This window comes from Octodon degus, unplaced genomic scaffold (genome assembly GCF_000260255.1).
Source record: "Octodon degus isolate 3935 unplaced genomic scaffold, OctDeg1.0 scaffold00076, whole genome shotgun sequence".
In the NCBI taxonomy this organism is placed as follows: domain Eukaryota; kingdom Metazoa; phylum Chordata; class Mammalia; order Rodentia; family Octodontidae; genus Octodon; species Octodon degus.
This window is the reverse complement of record NW_004524652.1, coordinates 5,647,111-5,668,396: the sequence shown is the minus strand read 5'-3', so window position 1 is coordinate 5,668,396 and position 21,286 is coordinate 5,647,111. Positions and strand designations below refer to the sequence as shown.

The following is a 21,286-nucleotide window of genomic DNA, read 5'->3' as shown; positions in this document are numbered from 1 at the left end:
GCAGCGCCCCGCAGCGCCCCTCTGCTGTTCTGTCCGCAGTCGCTGGCCAAGAAGATGACGGTGCTCTACAAGCTGGCGCGGGAGCAGCTGTCCAAGCAGCACCACTACGACTTCGGGCTCCGCGCGCTGAAGTCCGTGCTGGTCATGGCCGGAGAGCTGAAGAGAGGCTCCTCGGAGCTGCGCGAGGTGCGCCCGCCCTGGCGAGCCCGGGTCCCGGTGGCCCTCCGCAGGGGGCGGCGGGGACACACTTCCCTCGAAGCTTGAATGCGAGGTTTGAAAAACGAACGCGTAGTTGTTGCACCCAGCGGTGGGGCTCAGCCGACACGCACAGGGAGCCCAGCCGGGCCCCTCCCGGGCAGCGCGCTCCTCCCCATGCGCATCTATATATGGCCTCTAACCCCAGCAATCTGGGAGGCTGAGGCAGGAGGCGGACCCCAGGCTGGAGTCCAGCCTGGGCAATCCAGTGATTTACTGAGACCCAGCCTCAAAAACCTTTACAAAAGGGCGGTTGTGAAGGGCCTGGTTCAGTCCCCAGCACAAAATGTCCCTTTGGAGTCAGTTGGTCCGTGGGTGTCCCAGGCGGCCCGGAACGGTGTCGCCTTTGGCAGGATGTGGTGCTCATGCGGGCCCTGCGGGACATGAACCTGCCCAAGTTCATCTTCGAGGATGTGCCCCTCTTCCTGGGCCTCATCTCTGACCTGTTCCCGGGGCTGGACTGCCCGCGCGTGCGCTACCCCGACTTCAACGACGCCGTGGAGCAGGTGCTGGTGGACGGTGGCTACACGCTGCTGCCGGTGCAGGTGAGCGTGTCCGGGCTCCGCTGGGCCCTGGATTCCGCAGAGGGTCGTCACGGTTCATTTCAGAGAAGGGCAGCATGTCCACGATGCAGACTTTGCCACTTGGATCATAACAATTGTGGTAAAGTACAGACTATGTAAAACTCACTGTGGAGCCGCGGACAGGCACAGGTCAGCGGCCTGCAGCACAACTGGTGCAGCTGTGGCCCCGTGCGGCAGCGGAGCTCTTCCTCTGGCAAAGCTGAAGCTGTGTGCGCAGTAACCCCACCCCCAGCCCTGCACCCTACTTCCTCTTTCAAATCCTCTAGGGACGGTGAGGAGGGTCTTTGCACTCTGCCCTCTGGGGTCTGACTTCTGTCACTCAGTATAGTGTTTTTGAGGCCTATCCATGTCGAAGCCTGCCCAGGGCTCTATTCCTTTTTTTAGGGCTGAATGATATTCCACAGCATCCATATCCGTATGTCACCTTTCAACTGTTTGGGGCACAGAGGCGTCAGATCATTTAAGCATTTTGTTTAGCATCCCCCACAGCAAAGCAAAAAAAAGATGTCTTTTCTGGCAGATACGTAGAATGACACAGCCACACTGGGTGCAGCCTGGCTGTCCCTCAGCTGGTTGAACAGAGTGACCATTGGGCCCAGCTCTTCTGTTCCTTGGGGTGGACCCAAGAGGAACCCGGTCCTGTGTAGTGTAAGGAGTGCTGCTCATAGCAGCCAAGGAGCGGGGCCAGCTCAGCGTCCATCCCCTGATGCGTGGCTGGACAGACCACGGCCATCCACACTGCAGAGTATTATGCAGCCACGAAGGGGAAAGAGTCTCACATGCACCATAATGTGATCTCAAGGGCGTGGTGCTTAGTGAAAGAAGCCAGGTGCCCGGCCACATAGGAAGTGACACCACTTACGTGACATGTGCAGAATGAGCAAATCCAGAGACAGAAAGCAGACTGATGTCTTCTGGGAGCCGGGCAGGGGCATGACAGGCCTGGGAGAGGTGGCGAACGGGGTGGGTTAGGAGGGAAGCGGCAGTGTGTGCTTGCAGGTTGGGGGGAGGGGGATGGCCGCACAGAGCTTCTGGACTAGGTGAGCGGCACGACACGTGGGTCGGCGTCTACGAAAACAAAAAAGATGTCCATTCTGGCAGACAGGTGGAATGACGCAGTCCCATTGCTTGCCCCACAGGTGGACAAAGTGGTTCAGATGTACGAGACCATGATGACCCGGCACACGACCATGGTGGTGGGACCCACGGGCGGCGGCAAGTCTGTGGTCATCAGTGCCCTGTGTCAGGCCCAGACCAAGTGAGTGTGGCTCAGCCGGGCGGGGTGCTGCCTGCCGGGTGGCTCTCGGGGAACCTTGGGCGCGTCACCTGTGCCCACCCACTTTGACTCCTGACTTCCTGGGAGGGGAAACTGGTCCTGAATGCCCTTGTAAGCTCAGCAGCTTCACTCGTCCACTGCTGGTATAATTAACACATTTAATGAATTAATTGACTGATCCTTTTTCTTTGCACGACCTGGATTGAACCCGAGGGGGCTCTGCCACTGAGCTACAGTCCCAGCTCTTTCTATTTTGAGTTTTTGCTGAGTTGTCTAGTCGGGTCTCAAACTTGTGATTCTCCTGCCTCAGCCTCCTTCAGTGCTGGGATCATAGATGTGCACCGCCAAGACTTTAGAATGCAAAATAGGGGCACTTTCCCCCTTTTGATAGTGTGTAAATTAACTTGTGAAATGAGAATTCCACAAACTGATTTATGAAGATGTTTTGCCAATGAATAGTGATGGTCACAGCGCTCCTTTTGCCTATGTCAGGACTCACCACGAGGTGGCGCTGCAGCGCTGTCCGCGTGGCCAGAGTTCCCACAAGCTCCCAGAGACTGGCAGGCAAGGGTTTCTCACGCGAAGGTGGTTTGCCTTAACGATTGCGTGTTTCTTTCTTTTTCTTTGCGGAACCGGGGATTAAACTCAGGGTCTTGCTCTTGCCAGAGAAGCGCTTATTCTACTGAGCCATCTCCCCGCCCCTTCGCGTGTTTCATTTGTAAGCTAGGTCATGTTAGATAAATTTATAGGATGATCGCGCAAGAGCGTATATGGAACGTGGTACACATACTATTTTTATTTCTTGATTGTGAACAGTGAGTTGTGTGAGGTTTAGTTTTCTTTAATCACCTACCATGGGAAGAATTTATAGTCACTATAAAGGGAAATAACCCGTTTGCCAGACTGACTAGCTGAGGCCAGAGGCGGTCCCATGAGTAAGGCTTGGAGCCAGGCGGGATGATACACACCCATGTGTCTCTGCCAGTGCTGTGGGAGGCCGAGGCAGGAGGATCGCAGTGAGCCCAACCTGGGCAACTTGACGACTTAGTGAGAGGCCAGCTTAAAATTTTAGAAAAACCAGGCTGGATGAGAAGGCCCTGGGTTCAATCTTCAGTCACACACACACACACACACACACACGCACACGTATGTGCACACGTGCACACTGCACTGCACTGAGCACCAGCATGCTGAGGGGCTTGTTGCCTTCCGGGTGCCCACCTTGTCTCTGTGAACCCCTCACACAGCCCTGTCACACAGCCCTGTCACACACACACACGTGTGGCCTCATGGAAGCCAGGCGCCTGGCACCCCAGGGCGGAGCTGTGGCACACAACCCTGCGCAGTGTGAGCTGTGGCCAGCGCCACGGAGCCTGGAGCACTCTCGTGGTCTGAGTCTGTGCTTCAGATTCCTGACATCTGTTCCTGTCCTGGGCCCTTGCTGGGTTCCTACGCGCATCCAGTGCCTCCGGCCTCTGTCCTCCGTTCTCCGTCCTCCATCCTGGCTGAGCTCTTTCTTCCCGTGTAGGTTGGGGCTCATCACGAAGCTGTACGTTCTGAACCCCAAGGCCATGAGTGTCATAGAACTCTACGGCATCCTGGACCCCACCACCCGGGACTGGACAGATGGGGTGCTGTCCAACATCTTTCGGGAGATCAACAAGCCAACTGACAAGAAGGAGCGGAAGTGAGTGCCTGGGACGGGGAGCCTGGCCTAGCGGCTCCTGGTGAGCCGGATGTCATGACCCCATGAGCCTGGGGTCGCAGCTGCGAGTCTGGAGTTGCAGCAGGGTGACAGGTGCCGTCTTGGAGTCTCCCGGTGTGGTCTTCACTGGCCCTCCCTTGTCAAGGCCGTGTGAGGAGTACTGGGATTTTGAAAACATCTTAGGCTGACAGACACCAATGTCTGAGCTGATGCCTTCTAAAATTTCCTTTTAGCACTCTTCCCCGGACTCTGACCCACTCAGGGTTTCACACTGTGCTGTCATCTGGCCTTTGCCATCTTGGGGATTTCTTTATCTTTTGTGGCTTTGATGTTCTGCAGGATTCTAGGCCAGCTGTTTTGCAGAGAAGGCCTCAGTTCGTAGCTGGGGCAGGGAGCCTGCGTTGGCGGCGGGGGATGTGGGCTTTCCCTGTGGTCCTGTCAACCGTGGTCTTGGGCAGAGACACTGTTTCCCCCTGCGGCTGATGGCCTGCCTGTGGAGAGACCCCATGGCCGTGTGAGTGACGTGTCCCTTGGCAAGCCCTCCCTTGACAGCTTGAATGGCTGCCGGTGGCTGCCGAACCTGATCTTCCCACCACAGATAGAAATTGGCCACCAGCGGACTTTGATCCTGGGCTGCCTGCTAGGTAAAGGAATTGTGTCAGTGTTAAACTTCCTGAATGTGAGAGTGCTGTGGACAGGTACGAGAAGGTGTTTGTTCTGAGCAAATGCTAGCAAAGACGTGCTAAGGTATTTAGGAGGACATGATGTCCTGCTTGAGACTCACTTGAGTGAGAGACAGACAGACAGACAGACAGACAGACAGACAGACAGAGCACAAGTGTGGTGAAATATCTACCAGTTAGAGAATTTAGTTGAAGGGCACATAGGACTTCTTTGTACAATTCTATCGCTGAAATTCTGTGAGTCTGAAATGACTGAAAAACAAAAAATTAAAAAGAAGGAATTACTAGAACAAAGTCAAAGGCCGTTTAAAAGTCTGACTACTGGTGTCCGTGTGTCGAGTGAAGCAGCACCGAAGCATCGTAGGAGGAGACTGGAGGAGAGAGCCAGCCTCTGGAGGTGGCTTCGCCGTGTCGTAGCCCCGTGGGGCCCCGAGTCCAAGCGTCCCGTGGCTTGGACAGCCGGGGTTGTGGGGCCAGAGCGTGCCTCCTGCTAGGGCGACTGCGTGTCGCCCAGAGGCTGTGGAGCAGGCGCTCCTGGGAACCTGCGGTGACGTGGACCGCGGCAGGGCGCGTTGGCTCCACAGGGCAGCCCTAGCCAGGCCCCAGGTGGGCCACCTGGAGTCAGGGTTAGGGGTTATTCTGTCACAGTCCTGGAGGCCCGAGGGTCAGCTGGCGTCGCTTCTCCTGGAGGCTCTGGGGAAGTCCTCCCCGGGCCGGGCCAGTTCTGTGGGTGTCAGACATGCGTGGTAGTGGCTGCGTCACTGCAGTCCCCGCCGCCCTCGCTGCGTGGCTTCCTGCTCTTGGCCTGGACCCTCTCTCTGCTCGTTTCTTTTTTTATTTTTGTCTTTTTCGGACAGGGTCTTGCCCTGCAGTTCAGGCTGGCCTTGAGCTCACTTTGTAACCCAGGCTGGCTGTGAGCTCTTGGCCATCATCCTGCCTCAGCCCCCTGAGTGCTGGGATCACAGGCGTGCGCCACCACGCCCAGCTACTTGGTTCTTAAAAAGATGCTTCTCTCTGGCCCAGTGACCGTCTTGCCGATCCAGAGTGACCCAGCCTTGGGATGCTCAGCATAACTAAGTCTGCAAAGACTTTCCCCCCATATGATGTCACGCCCATGACTCCTGGTGAACGTATCTCTGGGAGGGCAGGAGCCACTCGGCCCCCTGCCCACGGATTTATGCCGCTCTTTTCTGTTAATTCTACCATCAGGAAACTAGGCGTTAAAGCAGGGATGGATATTGATTGATAATCAGCTTCAGATTGAAGAAAAGAACGACATGGGGGTGGGGAGGGTGGGCAGTGACCCTTCCCGTCACCAGACACAGCCACTCTTCAGCACCAGCAGATGGCTCCCATGCAAGATCCCAGGTCAAGGGCGGGGAGTGGTGGCACACACCTGTAATCCCAGCACTTGTAAGCTGAGGCAGGATTGCTGTGAGTTCAGGACCAGCCTGGACCCATCTCAAAAACCAAAACCAACCGACAAAACAGCTTGCAGGGGGGCATGGTGAAGACTCAGTTTGCCCAAAAGAGGAGAAATCCCCACTTTCGTGTGAGGTCCCCAGATTCTTAAGTCCTGGTAGCTAATCAAGACAGTTTTCCATGGGCCGGGGAGATGGCTCAGTGGAATAAGTGCTTCTCTGGCAAGCACAAGGGCCTGAGTTCAATCCTCGGTTCCGCCAAAAAAAAAAAAAAAAAAAAGACAGTTTTCCAGTCCCGCGTGGTAGACCCTCCACCCCCGGCAGCATGCCCCATCACGTCCTGGACGGAAACCCCTGGGCACGACCTCCCGTGACGACCTCAGCTGGAGGCCCTCACAGGCCCTGGCCCTTCACCCCGGCCACCGCAGGTATATTTTGTTTGATGGTGACGTGGACGCCCTGTGGGTGGAGAACATGAACTCCGTGATGGACGACAACAAGCTGCTGACGCTGGCCAACGGGGAGCGCATCCGGCTGCAGGCGCACTGCGCGCTGCTCTTTGAGGCAAGTGGCAGCGAGGAAGGGTTTTGGGCAGAAGTCTTACTGCTCATTAAAAATGTAAAAGCTTTTCGACGCAGCAATACAGCTGGGTGATTGCTTGCAGTGCAGGCGTTTGCCGTGAGCTATTTATCTCTCCCCTTCTTCTTACTCTGCCCCAGAGGTGACTACGTTCAGCTTTCTGCAGTTATTCCTTCTGATAATTATTCTGGTCCCCAAAGCAACACGCCTGGTGTGACGTTTCTTCTTTGATCCGCCCCACCCGAGGGCTAGGACAGTGAGGACTTGTCTCTTACACCACTCGCTGGCCTTCCCCCCTCAGCGAGAATACTGTAAATTGGCCTGCAGTAGACAATATTTGGATTTTCATGAATATGGAACTATTTGCTGCAAGGCAGCTAGTGGCTATAACTGCACCGACAGTGGTACGTCGGTGTACGAACTTGATTCTTTCCACACTTCTGGCCCAAGGCAAGTTGAACAAGAACAAAATCATGATCATCAAAAATCAGTGGTCAGGGGCGATGTTGATCTGTGGGGAGACCTGAATCAGTTCTCCTCCGGTGTGGTTTAGAACCAGAACTGTGGAGAGGATTGAGTTTGTGGGCCACGGCACCACTATGAGATGTAGTGTTGTAAAACTTCTTTTTTGTCTTTTTGAGAAGGGTTTTTTTTTTTTTGCTGGCTCAGCCTGCCTTTAGGATGGATCTGATAAGGCAGGTGGAGGTGGGGTTTGAACCACAGTATCCTGTACCTGACTGCATTTGCATGAGTAGGTGCTTAAACAACTGAGCCAACCAACAGGTTCCCCCCTTTTTTTTTTTTTTTGAAACAGGGTCTCACCATGCAGTTCAGACTGGCCTCGAGCTCACTTTGGAGCCCAGGCTGGCCTTGAACTCTCAGCCTCCATCTTCCTGCCTCAGCCTCCTGGGTGCTGGGACCACAGGCGTGCCTCACAACAGCCAGCTTCAAAAGCCATTTGTTTGGGCTGGAGTTTGTAGCTGCCTTTCTCTTTCTGTCCCACACTATTTGCCTTCATCCTACCATCCCTTGTTTTTTCAAGCTTTTTATCGGATCAGGTGTTTTCCTGGACCCCTGTTCTTCCTGGAAGTTGCTCCCTCAGCTTCCTCGCCTCCCAGCCTCCCGCTCACAGTACCCGTTGCTGCTTGCGTGGCTGTGGTCCTGAGAGCTGCTTTTGTTCTAGCTCAGTGTTGACCAGCCCCTCCCTCCTGAGAGCCAGGCAGCACGGGAGGGTGTGTGGGACCTTCCCACCCACGCTATCACAAGCGTGTCATTATCTAGTTGGCTGGTGGAACTGTGTCCTTCTCATAGAGAGAGGTTTTGTTAACATTGTGGATTTAACAATGTCTTTATTGAGGTTGGTGCTACCTTACCTGATCTCAACTGTGGTTTTTTTTTTTTTTTTCAAGACTGAGGGCTGGCGAGAAAGCTCGGCAGTCTAAGCGCCTGCCTGGCAAGCACAAGGATCAAGATTTGATCCCTGGTACCACATGCCATGCCGCCCCGGAACCCTGGGAGTGCCCTGCAGGCCCCAAAACAGCATGGTGGTGCACGCCTGTCATCCCAGCGCTGGGGAGGCTGAGACAGGAGGATCACTATGAGTACAAGCTGCATAGTGAGACCCTGCACTAGATAAATAAATAAATATTTTTAAAAATTAAAAAAAAGACTGAAAAGAAAATACTTGAAGGGCTGGAGAGATAGTTCAATGGACTAAGCGCCTGCTTAGGCCAGAGCAGGGACCGAGTTCCATCCCCGGCACCGCATGCCGCACCTGCTCTGCCTCTGGGCATGCTCAGCCAGCCACTGAGGTCAGGCTTGGTGGTGCAGGCTGTCATCCCTGCGCTGGGGAGGCTGAGACAGGAGGATCACTATGAATCTGAGCTGTGTGGTGAGACCCTGTGCCAAGTGCATGGAAAAAAAAGAAAAATCGAAAGCAGTATGTGTTTCTAGGTGGTAGGATTTGAATAACTTGATTTCTTTTTCGTTCTAAATTTTTGTCAGGTACTCTACAACATATTTTTCCACATTAATTTATAGTAAGGGGAAAATTTATTTATTTAGTATCTTAGGGAAGGGTCTACAGGGTGTTCAGGGCCTTACTACTAGATCAGATGCGTAGTGGTCCGCCTGTTTGCGCCCTCCCAAGAGCTGGGATTACTGGCACGCACCACTACGCCCAGTCTCAATTGCTGTCTCAGCACATCTCAGGGGCGGGGCCAGCACTGCAGGCCCAGGGATCGAACCCTCGGCCCCTGTGCCTGCTTGCAGGTGCTTTAATCCACTGAGCTATTTGGCCAGCCCTTAGTAAGGGAAAAATTTAAAAGGAGTTACATCAGAGACATCTAATTGTACCCTAGCCCTAAGTGTTCCGCTGAAGGCCTCCTGCAGCCGTGGTGATTGCCTATGATGTGGGTTTTATGCACAGGGGAAAGCTGAAGATGCGCATGATTCTCTTTCTCTTCCTGCAGGTTGGGGATTTGCAGTACGCCTCCCCTGCGACTGTGTCTCGGTGTGGAATGGTTTACGTGGACCCCAAAAACTTGAAATATCAACCATACTGGAAAAAATGGGTTAATCAAATACAAAACAAGGTGAAAATGATTTCCTCCAATAAAGTTGGTAGCATTGGTGGCCAGCCCAGGGGGATATTTGTGGTGGAGGGCTGTGACCTCATGTCATGACCTTGTGTCCTTGACGTGTGAAGGTCCTTGCCCTTGGATGCAGGGGAAAGCTGGCGGCACGCCAGTTAGGCTGCACACCCTTCATGGCCTACAGCCGGGTCACTGAGCTTCCTGCAAAGGGGTGGAGAGTGGGTGTTAGACTTGGGGGCGTTATCGTTCCTTTTGTGCTGGTTTAGTTCTCTGTTCTGGGGTGAACAGGGCTAGATACAGTAGGTGCATGAGGAACAGGACGGGGGAAGTCCGTTGTCCAAGTCAGGTGGTGGGCCAGGTGTGGCCTGTGAGCTTCTGTTTGTAACCCACAATCTGGTCCAGGGAAGCCAGCAATTGGGAGGAGGGAGGCGCGCAGGCCCTGCGCTTGGGCAGGCTGGGACGGAGCAGCGTGGGAAGGACCTAGCTTGTCGTGTAGCTGAGGTGCAGCAGTTACAGTCGACCCCACACCGCACGACGTGTCCCGAGGCTGCTGAGACAGCGCATTGTCTTGGCAGCAGGTGTCCCAGAGGGAGGGATAGAGATTAATGTGCAAGTTGGGGTTTGGCCACACTCTGGACCCTGCGACCGCCTTCTCACAAGCGACGCACGTGGCCACTGGGTCTTCACAAAGGCCTCTGGACCTCTGGGAGTGGGAGACCAGGACATAACGGCTGCAGAGAGGAGAAGGCCAGGAGAAGGGTGGTCGGAGGTTGGAGGCACTCTCGCATGGGAGAGAGTGGCTTCCGAGGGCTCGGGCCATCTCCGATGTCGATGGCTTGAGAGGGAGAGGCATGCTTATTACGTTATGCCCTTTGCGACATGGCAGCAATGTCACTTGAGCTCCAGCTGATGGCCCTTTCTGCCAACTGGGACACGTTGTCTCATTCCCCTTCCTCCCAGGGCTGGGGTGGACCCCATGTCAGTGATGACGTGCAACCGGGTCGCGGAGGACAGAACTCTGCAAACACAGGCGCTGGGGCCAGCGCTCCTCACTGCCACCTGACTGCTGCCCACGTCTCGCCCTTCTGGAGAAGCAAAACTTTCCCTCCCATTGAAGTAAACAAACCTTTGAAAATTCTTTGGGACTCTGCTCTTTTACAGGGGGAACAGAACGATTTAAATCATCTTTTTGAGAAATACGTGCCCTATCTCATCGATGTGATAGTGGAGGGGATAGTGGACGGAAGGCAGGGAGAGAGGCTGAAGACCATAGTTCCGCAGACGGACCTGAACATGGTGAGAGACTGTCTGGCGGGGGCGGAGGCCCTTCCTATAAGACGGGCACCGCCGTGGCCTTGGAGGGCCGTGCTGTGCGTGGCGTGGTGGGTGTGTCCGGGCGGCACTGTTCTGTCTTGTGACCCTGCTCAAGGTAGTGTACTGGGCTCTGTTGGTCTGAACCGACACGGCTTGTGGAGCACCCGTTCCCCTCACCCTGGGCCCCAGGGTTGGGGACAGAGCTGACCCTCTGGGGTTGGAAGATAGGGGCTGACCTCGGTGCCTTCCTGTGAGCCAGGTAACCCAGCTGACTAAGATGCTGGACGCCCTGCTGGAGGGTGAGATCGAGGACCCCGACCTGCTGGAGTGCTACTTCCTGGAAGCTCTGTATTTCTCGCTTGGTGCCTCCCTGCTCGAGAACGGAAGGATGAAGTTTGACGAATGTGTGAAACGCCTTTCTTCTTTGTCCTCTGTCGACACCGAGGGGGTCTGGGCCAAGCCTGGGGAGTTGCCAGGTAGGCGCTGCCATCACCCACTGGCCTGGGGGCTGTTTTTAGAGGCCACAGACTTGCTTTTCCGAATGTCCATGGCCCTCTGGGGGGTTTCCAGCCTGTTTGCTCCCAGAGAGAAAGGCAGGGGTGAGAGTTCCTGGCAGCCCTCGGGGAGAAGTTCAAGTGCATCCCCATACCTCGGAAGCCAACACCTTCCCGTGCCCTTCCCCAAGGGCCTAATTCTTGCTCTCCTGAGCTTCAAGCTTTGGAACCTCTGGTTTTGCACGGTCCACCTGTCTGCCTTTCTTCCACCCTTGGTCTCCCCTGGCTGTCTAAAGTGCTACCGTTTGAGCCACCTGCTGGGTTCCCGTGACTGAGCTTGACAGGCGCTAGAGCGTGGCGTGCAGAATGGGTGTATACAAAGACCTGCAGTGGTGGCTGCGGGGTGCAGTCTGGGAGGGGACTTCCCTTGGAGGATAGAGCTATGTGGCTGGTGGAGCCCGAGTGCAGGTGGCCATGGATCCCTTCCCTTCCCTGCCCGGGACCCTGTCCCCTCTGTCCCACCCTGTCCTCTCTGTCCCGCCCTGTCCCCTCTGTCCCGCCCTGTCCCCTCTGTCCTGCCCCACCACACCCACATTGCTCTCTTTCCTCTCTCCATCCCTACCCACCTGTGGCCTACATCTGTAAGGGGTCACCAGGGCTCGGCACCCCTATATTTCATCCCCAGGAAGGGACTCTGTCCACTGAAGGATAGCCTCAGTTCAGGGCACACAGCCTCTGCCAGTGAAGGAGCATAGGAGGGACCCAGAGTGGCATCCGTGCAGTGGAAAGCTCATTCCAAATGTGTGCCCGGCCTCACCAGGGCCCTGTGTCTCTGTGAAAGTGACACAGCTCGTTCCTCACTGCAGGCCACCTTCCGACCTTGTACGACTTTCACTTTGATTCCAAGCGGAGCCAGTGGATCCCGTGGGACAAGCTGGTTCCAGAGTATGTCCACGATCCGGAGAGGAAATTCATCGATGTCCTGGGTAGGCGGGGGGCATGAGAGCACCCCTGCCTTGCTGGTGTCTGGATCCTGCCTCAGAACCCTGAGAGGAAGTGTGGGCAGCGAGCCACGGGACTCGGAAGGGCAGCACCTTGCGATCCTGTTGTGCTGCTGCCTCTGGGCAGCTGTGGGTGGCGGTGACCCCCTGCCCCTGCAGGCTGATGCCCACAGGGCGGGGCGCCCTTGGCAGCCCACACAGCTCGCTGGCATGTGGAGGACCTCGGGGACAGGACAGGAGGGAACAGGCAGTGTTTGGTCAATGCTTAGAAATGCAGTGCACCATGGGGGTTCACTGCAGGACTGTGCTGGGACCACACTCCTCTCTCTGGCCAGTTAGACAAAATCCGGCAGGGGACTTTCGTACAGTAGCACTTGGTTTGGGTCCAGTGTGCTTCCAGAGCGCAGCACCTCCACTTTCTCGGGGACCCCCGGGACTGAGAGCTGCCAGGGTAGGAGTGGAGTTAGTCTTTCTGCAGAGTAGGTTCTTGGCCAGGAAACCCAATCCTGCAGGTGCGGGGACCACGGAAGCAGCAGCGCACTTGGGTCTTTCATGCTGAGAATAAATCAGAGTGGGACACTAGGCACAGTTTGGGGTTCTAGCTCGATGGTGGCACTGCTCCACAGCTGCAGAAATGTATCAGGGTCACCGGATGGCGTGCTGAAACAGGCGATTCTGTGGAGAGTCAGAGCTCAGCACAGTGGAGCGGCAGAAAGCGACTGGGGCGGCCCCCCCACCGAGGCTTCCCCCATGTACGGTTTTGGGGTCGCAGCTCAGCTCTTGCTGCTGCTTCTCGTGCTTGGCATTCCTGTGACGTCCCCTGTCTTTTAGTTCACACAGTGGATACAACCCGCACAACCTGGATCTTGGAACAATTGGTTAAAATTAAGCAGCCCGTTATTTTCGTTGGCGAATCTGGCACTTCTAAGACAGCTACTACGCAGAACTTCCTCAAAAATCTGAACAGAGACACTACCGTAAGTGTACACACCGTCGCCTGCTGTGTGTGTAACAGATCACACAGCCCACAGCGGCTGAACGTAACCAGCACTCGCTGCCTGGCATCTCTCCGGCTCGGGGCGTGGGGGTCGCTCAGCCTGGGGCTCCCGGGCAGCCTGTGGCGGCAGCAGTCAAGCTGTTTGTGGGGCCGTGTTTACTGGAAGGCTGTGTTGCAGCTCTTCCGAGCTGGCCTTCTGTGCCAACCTTACGCTGGGCTAGGACAGGGGACTGGTGACGTCGATTTGGCTCATGGCTCTGGAGGCCAGGAAGTCCTAGTGCGTGGTGCTGCTGGCTGCTCAGGGAGGGTGTTCAGGTCGTGTCCGGACTTGGCAGAGGGTGTCCTGTGGTGGGACAGAGCGAGTTTGCCACAGGAAGTTCACTTCTATTAAAAAGCAAAACAAAACAACCCTCCCCCCAATAAGCCTCTGCTTCTTTGATGTCCCGATCCTGTTGCCTTCCAACAATCCCTCCCAATCTGACTTGGGGCCCAAGTGTGCGACACGGGCTGTGGGATCTACTCAAACCAAAGCAGTACTCATGATAGCGCTTGCTTCCGGGGGCCAGGTGGACAGCGGAGCAGGAGTTAGGATGTCTTTGCAGCCTGTGAGGTCACCTGCCACCTTCTGCCACACTGTATGGGTCGGACAGAGCCTCTGAGCACCCGCATGGTACGGGAAGGGCCAGGCCAGGCCGGAGACCTGGTGGTGACAGTGCCTGCCTCCGCGTGTCCTAGGACTTGGGGTTTCCTTCTCTTCTTCTGGCCCCTATCATGCAGGTGGGGCTCGGGCGTCCTCAGTGTGTACCCTGAGCTCTGCGGTGTCCCAGACAGGCAGACAGGTGTGCAGATGCCACGGAGCCCCACGTGGGCAGCTCCCACTTGCTGTGCCAGCCTCCCGGCTCCCCACCTGAGTCCTGCCTACGCTGCAAGTGGGTGCAGCCTCTCTTCTCAGAGCTCCGGATCTCACCTTGGCCCGTCCCCACTCCGTTCCTGTCCCCTGGGAGTGCTGCTCCTTGCTTCGGTCTCCAGCCCTCCTCTTTGCCCCTGGATCTGCGCAGGGGAGGGGCTGCCTGCTCCCGCTGTCTTCCTGGTTTTCTTAGTCTCCTGTCCCCCGCCCCAGCAGCTCAGGTATCAGAGGCTCCTGGAAGGCAGAGAGCCTCCAGGCTGAGGACCACCCCAGGGGCTGGCACATGCGCGAAATCCAGTCAGTCAGCTGTCCCTGCTGTCTCTGACCTGCCCCAGGCTGGTGGGGGCAGCTCCTGACTGTCTCACACCACCCATCAAGAGGAAAGAGGAATTCTTGCTTTGGCATTTAAAACAAGCTGAAGCGCAGTCCCACCCTGGGTTGTAAAAGTGTACAGTTCGGAGACGATGCATTTGCCAAGTGGACAGCAGCCGGTGGCCACCGTGGCAGACACCACATTCCAAGCCCCTCCGTTTCAGATTGTGCTGATGGTCAGCTTCTCCTCCCGCACCACGTCCATGGATATCCAGAGGAACCTGGAGGCCAACGTGGAAAAGCGCACGAAGGACACCTACGGCCCCCCCATGGGGAAGCGGCTTCTGGTGTTCATGGACGACATGAACATGCCCAAGGTGGCGGCACGGTGCGGGCGTGGGGCGCAGCCTGGGCGTCCGCGTTGATGCCAGTGCGTGGGTGGGGAGGATCAGGCACGGGGCTCCAGCCCTCAGCGCGCAGGGACCACCTTGGGCCTCCCCTCAGTGGGGCGTGGCTGAGAAAGGGACTCCAGTGCGCCCCACTTCCAGCTGCAAAGCTGTCCTTAGCCCCATGAGCACGGGAAGCAAAGCAGCAGACCCTGCCCAAGAATTCCCCAGGGTGGCCCACACCGGGGAGTGGGAGCTGTGTGCTGCCGGGGCTGCAGCCTAAACACCGCAAAGGTTTCTCAACACACTGCAGCTTAAGTTGATTTTGCTTTTATTTTTTTAATCATTTATTTATTTATTTGATACGGGGTCTCACTACACAGCTCAGACTTGTAGTGATCCTTCTATCTCAGCCTCCCCAGCACTAAGATTGCAGGCGTGTGTCACCATGCCAGGTTTGGTGCGGGGCTGGCATGGCATGCCCGTACTGGGGAATTGAACCCAGGTCCTTGCGCGTGCCAGGAAGGCCCTTAGACCACCAAGCTATCTTCCTGGCCCTGATATATTTTTTAATGGAATCATTTTCCCCTTGGAAATCTGCCTTCCAGAGGAGGATGTGCAAAACCAGGATCCACATATCTGATCATCTGTCCCTCCATTCATAATTTAATCATTTGTTCAGGATTCATCCATCTATCTTCTCTGTCAGTCCATCTGTCCATCTCTCTATCCATCTCTTCATCCATCCATCCATCCATCCATCCATCTCTCCATCCATCCATCCATCCATCATCCATCCATCCATCCATCCATCCATCATCCATCCATCATCCATCCATCCATCATCCATCCATCCATCCATCATCCATCCATCCATCCATCTATCCATCCATGCACCCATCCATGTTTTTAAAATTTTAACTAGTATGTGTACATTGCATGAGGTCTCTATTTCTTTTTTTCTTTCTTTTTTTTTTTTTTTTGTGGAGCCAGGGATTGAACTCAGGCCCTTGCGCTTACCAGACAAGCACTTATTCTACTGAGCTATCTCCCCGGCCCTTGAGGTCTCTATTTCTTGTGTGCAGCTGCTGTATGTACATGATACTCTTTTTTTTTTTTTCCATTCTCTCACCCTCCCCTTTGTCCTGCTCCATCTCTTGATCTCTCTCCCATTTGAAAAAGATCTCTTTCCCTACTTCCTAGTATTTTTTTTTTTTTTTTTTGTATTAGGACAGGCTGTACAGGGTCTCACTGTGTAGATCGGACTTGTAGTGATCATCCTGTTTACAGCCTCCCAAGTGCTGGGATTACAGGAGTGTGCCACCATTCCCAGTCTTCTATCTTTTATTTTGAACTTTATTTGTATTTGGGGCTTCTCCTAGAAGAGAAACCACATGAAATTCAAGCATGTCTGACTTATTTTGCTTAATATTGTGCTCCTCTCTCAGCCTCCCCAGTGTTGGGATTGCAGGCATGTGCTACCAGTGACTCAAATGTATGCTTTTTTAAGGCAGAGTAGTAGTCCATGGTGCATAAATACCATGTTTTCTTGGCCCATTCATCTGTTGGTGGACATACAGGCCACTTCATCCGACTGTCTGTCTAACCATTAACTCTACTGAGTGCCTCCCTCAGGGCTGGCGTCATGCAGTGGGTAGGCCCTGGACAGCCCCCGCCTCCACGGAGCCTGAAGTCCAGCTAGGGTGACAGGCGCTAGGCAGAGTCACAGACAAATGCATGGCGGCACACTTTGGGAAGCCCTAAGAAGCTAAACACAGGGCTGACTAGAGAGCGACAGTGCTGAGCTTTAGTTTCGGTGGATGGCAAGGAGCCTTGAGTTCCAAGTCCTGATGCTGCTGCCCTCTCTTCCCTCTAAAACACCCGAGGTGGATGAATACGGCACCCAGCAGCCCATCGCTTTGCTGAGGCTGCTGCTCGAGAGAGGGTACCTGTACGACCGCGGGAAGGAGCTGACCTGTAAGAGCATCCGGGACCTCGGCTTCATCGCCGCCATGGGCAAGGCCGGAGGGGGCCGCAATGAGGTCGACCCGCGGTTCATCTCCCTCTTCAATGTCTTCAACATGCCGTTCCCTTCTGAGGAGTCTTTGCACTTAATCTACTTCTCTATCCTGAAAGGCCATACTGCGGTAACTTGATTTTAAATAGAAGCCTACGGTGGGGACGTCACCCAGGTTACGATGGCACACGCAGGGGGCTGATTTATGCGTTGGCACAGCACATCCAATGCTTGGGGCCAGAGATACATTGGACACCTTAATTTCTTTAAAAATCTACAGAAGAATTCATCCTTATACCAACACAGTCATCAAGTAGAATTTTGGTGTTTTCACGGAGGAAGGGTCCATGCAGGCGGGAGGGCCACAGGCCCGGGGAGGCCAGGACCTGGCTCACAGCGGACTTGTGTGTGCCCATGCATTGGGCCAGATGTGCGCTGAGGCCAGACTGGCAGAGGGTGGTCAGGAGGATCTGTGGACTCTGGGCTGCGTATCACTTGCAAGGCTGTGAGCTCACTGCAGGTGACATGAAACTTAGCAGGGGCTACGTGGATCCCTGGTGTCCCAGCATCTTAACTTGTCAATGAAAGCCCCAGGCACTGTGAGCTTTTCGGCTTCTCTGAACTTTTCTGTATTTCCCTTAACCCCATTTTTAAAAAAATGATAAAAGTTACACAATCTAAAGTGTGTTGGCTGGGTAGGGTGGTGGGCTGTAATCCCAGCCCTTGGGAGGCTGAGGCAGGAGGGTTGCTGTGAGTTCAAGGCCAATCTGGGCTACAATGTGAGTTCAGGTCAGCCTGAGCTGCAGGGTGAACCGTGTCTCAGACACAAAAGGTGCTTTATCTAACCATTTAAAGTGTGTGGTTCAGAGGCATTTAGTACATTGCCAGTGTTGTGTAGTGCCCCCTTAATCTGATTCTAAAATTTCTCATCTGGAGGAAAACTGCACCCATCCAGTGCCTACGCCCTGGCAACAGGTCTACTTTCTGTCGCTGTGGCCAATCCTGTCCTCAAGGTTCACCCAAGCTGTTCCAGTGTCTGAGAATGTGACAGTGCCACACGCAGTTTATTCATCTATTAATGGATGTGGGGGAGGGATCTTTTCATTCTTCTAGAACTTTTCTTTTCTTTCTTTTTTTTTTTCAGTACTGGGGATTGAACTCAGGACCTTGTGCTTGCCAGGCAGGCGCTTATTCTACTGAGCTATCTTCCCGGCTTTTCTTCCAGAACTTTCATGAGAGCATCGTGGCTGTGAGCAGCAAGCTGACCTCCTGCACTCTGGCGCTGTACAAACTCACCATCCAGGACCTGCCACCTACCCCCTCCAAGTTCCACTACATCTTCAACCTCCGAGATCTCTCGCGGGTTTTCAGCGGCCTTGTCCTCACCCACCCGGAGCGGTGGGTTTGCTTTGTCCCACTAAGCATACCCAGCGGGTCTGGTGGTCTTTTATTCCTGTAAGCACCGGGTGGTCCAGGCAGGATAGCAGCCCTGGGCCAGGAACCAGGGAACATTCTGTGGTTGGACGCAGGTGGTGTTGGTTCTTGGGAAGAAGAGACGCTGTGTGACTCTGGTGCTGGCTTTCATATAGTCCAGCCTGTGTGTGTGTGTTGGGGGGGTACTTCTGGTCTTTATGCCCACTTTTCTTCCCTGTGGCCAGACGAGCTATGGATGCTGGCTTTGCTGTGCTTGGCTAGGTTGGGCTAACACGGGCCCAGGGAGAGAAAAGACCACAGAGATGCGGCTCCCGGGCTCCGCCCAGACTTGCAGCAGGTGACCTGCCCCCTGGAGGTCCTCACCGCTGACCTGCCCTTTCCACCGTGCAGGTTCCAGACCGAGGCGCAGATGGTAAGGGTCTGGAGGAACGAGTGTCTGAGGGTTTTCCATGACCGGCTGATCAGCGAAGTGGACAAGCAGCTGGTCAGTACTGCAAAGGGCATCAGCAGGGGCAAAGCGCAGCTGCAAAATTCTTCTCTTGGTAGAACAAACAAGGGTTAAAAAAAATCCAAAAGCCCCCAAATACCCATTTGTTTTTATATAGGACACCAACTGCAGAAAAAATAAACGCTGACAATAAAAGGTCAATAGGCAGTGGGGGCAGGTTATTACCACTACACAGCTACGGGGGTGGGGCGGGGTGGACGGCGAGCCCTTGCGGCCATGTGACGCGAGCGTAGGCTCTTTCCCTGCCGGCGTCAGTGCCACCCGCACTGCTCAGGCTTCAGGTCCTTGGATGTGCTTGTATTTCAAGGTGCAAGAGCACATCCGAAACCTGGTTTCGGAACACTTCCCTGATGACTTGGAGATGGTGATGAGGGACCCCATCCTGTTTGGGGACTTCCGGACGGCTCTGCAAGAGGAGGAGCCACGCATTTACGAGGACATCCAGGACTACGAGGCGGCCAAGGCTCTGTTCCAGGTCTGGAGCTACCTTGTCGCGCTGGCTTCCTCCTGGAGCACAGCGTTGGGGTCCTGCTCCATCTCTCTCGTCTCAGGGCTTGGGGCGCAGGAAGGGTCTGAGCAAGTGGCTGACACATCTGTAATCTGCTGCCACTCGCTGCTGGCTGATCAAACACCAGCAGATGGAAATGCTGATTGTGAAAGCCAGACTTGGCCTGTTAAGCCCAGGCGGCTTAATTATTTCAAGCACTGTAGGAGTTCAGAGAAGGGAGCTCGGTCCATTCTTTGTCTTTTTTTTTTTTTTTTTTTTTTTTTTTTTTTTTTTATTGTTACAGGGTCTCGCTATACAGCTTTGACTCATGGTGATCCTCCTGCTTTCAGCCTCCCCAGTGCTGAGATTACAGGCATGCGCCACCACACCCAAACTCTGCCTTGCTCAGCCCGCCCTGGGGGCAGGGCTGGTAGCACGTGGTGCCCCAGGATGGAACTGTGGTCCCTGTGCTTGCCTAAGCTTGCCTAGGCAGGCACTGTAGTCTGCTGAGCTATCTCGCTGGCCCCAGCATTTGCTTATGTATTTTTCTGAAAATCAGGAAATCCTCGAGGAGTATAATGAAACTAACACACCAATGAACTTGGTCCTGTTTGATGACGCACTGGAGCACCTCACCCGCATACACCGCATCATCCGCATGGACCGTGGCCACGCGCTGCTGGTGGGCGTGGGCGGCTCTGGCAAGCAGTCCCTGGCCCGGTTGGCCGCCTTCACAGCCGGCTATGAGGTGAGCACCTGGCTGTCGCCTGCCGTCCCCTCCCTCCAGGCCCTCGGCGCTGTCCCGGCAGACATCTGCCCTACACTGACGCATGGTTGGATGTGGCGTTCTGCGTCTGGCCCCGTTTTACTTAGTGTCCCAGTCCCAGGCCCACGTGTGTTGCTGGTGTCTCTGTGCCCTTCTGCCGCACGTGCGTCTGCGCTCACCCATGGTGCATCTGGGCTGCTCCACCCTCTGGCCTTGTTGCTGATGCTGCTGAGATCATGAGGAAGGTCCTTGTGGGGGCACGCCTCTGGCCCACTTCAGGTCCCCCTCCTGAGTGGGACTGCTGGTTCCTGGGTAACTGTGGCCAGCTTCTGGGTGGCCGCCAAACCGCTTCCCACGGTGGCTGCACTGCCTGATGTTCCCAGCAGCTGTGCGAAGACTCCTGCTTGTGCTGTTCATAGACTCTCACAGCTTGTCCCATGTCATCTGTCCTGGGTGGGGCTGGAAGGAGGATGAAGACACCTGAGGCTGGGACAAGGCCCGGATGGGGAGGGGTCGGGAAGGAGGCTGCAGCAGCGCTCACCCCGAGTGGTGCTGGACACTGGGGTCCCCGGGGAGAAGGTTTCATGTAGGACTAAGGGGGGGTCTGAGCTGGCAAGGCTGTGTCACGCTGTAGGCTTGAGTGTGTGTGCGAGACTGGGGGCGTCGGTGTGAAAGCTCATGTGTGAGTGTGAGTGTGCATGTGCAGAGATGTGTGAGCGTGGAGGGGCGTGTAGTTGTATGGCCTTGAGTGTGAACGACTGCAGCAAAGTGTAGCTACACAGGAATGGCTGACTGTATGCGAGAGTGACCGTGTGACAGTGTGCAGGGTGTGTGCAGGACAGTGCCTGTGACAGTGGGCGTGCATGGCTGTGTGAGGTCATGACAGGTGGGAGGGAGAGGATGGAGCCCTTCCTTCATTGTCAACCTGATGTGTTTCCAAAACTCCAGCTGCTCTGAGCTGAAGTAAACTCTCGTGGAGAAGGCGGAGCTGGGCTGTGACTCCTGCCTTGCGTCCACTGCCTGTGTGAGGAGCAGGGTTTTCTAATTTAAGAATCCAGGCTGGGTGTGGTGGTGCGCACCTGTAATCCCAGAACCCTGGAGGCTGAGGCAGGAGGATTGAGTTCAGGGCCAGCCTGGGCCAGGCCACGTTTCAGAATGAAAAAATAAAAAAGGTCTGGGGCCATAGCTCAGGGGGAAGGCCCTGCGTTCAGCCCCCAGTCCTGCAAAACAAAAGCAAGTTGACTTTGGATGTAGCTTCGTGATGCCTTGTACAGTCCACCTGGTTTGGCACAGCTGCAGGTGTGTCATACCGCACTTTGGGGGTGCACATTCTTTGCCTTTCTTCTGTCCCTGGGACCTCCCTGTGCCCTCTCCATGGGCCTGGGTCTTCCTTCTCCTTGTCTGGACTCTGAGGCCTCTCTTGCACGATGGGAAGCGCCCTCTCTCGCCTGCTTCTTTCCACACTCCTGTACTCCCACCTGGACACACCAGTGTGCCCTGTGCTCCCACCTGGACACACCAGTGTGCCCTGTGCTCCCACCTGGACACACCAGTGTGCCCTGTGCT

General features: G+C 55.2%; 1 protein-coding gene across 1 annotated transcript in view; it reads left to right on the top strand.

Annotated features, from left to right (window-relative positions):
• Positions 1 to 21,286, top strand: part of Dnah10 (dynein axonemal heavy chain 10) — a 101,345-nt gene that overhangs the window by 52,130 nt on the left and 27,929 nt on the right. Inside the window, exons 35-50 of the mRNA XM_023720665.1 lie at positions 40 to 186; positions 609 to 800; positions 1,979 to 2,097; positions 3,644 to 3,802; positions 6,353 to 6,488; positions 8,975 to 9,097; positions 10,259 to 10,393; positions 10,671 to 10,887; positions 11,772 to 11,891; positions 12,738 to 12,883; positions 14,347 to 14,499; positions 16,395 to 16,655; positions 17,751 to 17,923; positions 18,350 to 18,443; positions 18,775 to 18,942; positions 19,514 to 19,702. Of these exons, the coding sequence (XP_023576433.1) occupies positions 40 to 186; positions 609 to 800; positions 1,979 to 2,097; positions 3,644 to 3,802; positions 6,353 to 6,488; positions 8,975 to 9,097; positions 10,259 to 10,393; positions 10,671 to 10,887; positions 11,772 to 11,891; positions 12,738 to 12,883; positions 14,347 to 14,499; positions 16,395 to 16,655; positions 17,751 to 17,923; positions 18,350 to 18,443; positions 18,775 to 18,942; positions 19,514 to 19,702 (2,532 nt within the window). The remainder of the gene's footprint in view (positions 1 to 39; positions 187 to 608; positions 801 to 1,978; positions 2,098 to 3,643; positions 3,803 to 6,352; positions 6,489 to 8,974; positions 9,098 to 10,258; positions 10,394 to 10,670; positions 10,888 to 11,771; positions 11,892 to 12,737; positions 12,884 to 14,346; positions 14,500 to 16,394; positions 16,656 to 17,750; positions 17,924 to 18,349; positions 18,444 to 18,774; positions 18,943 to 19,513; positions 19,703 to 21,286) is intronic.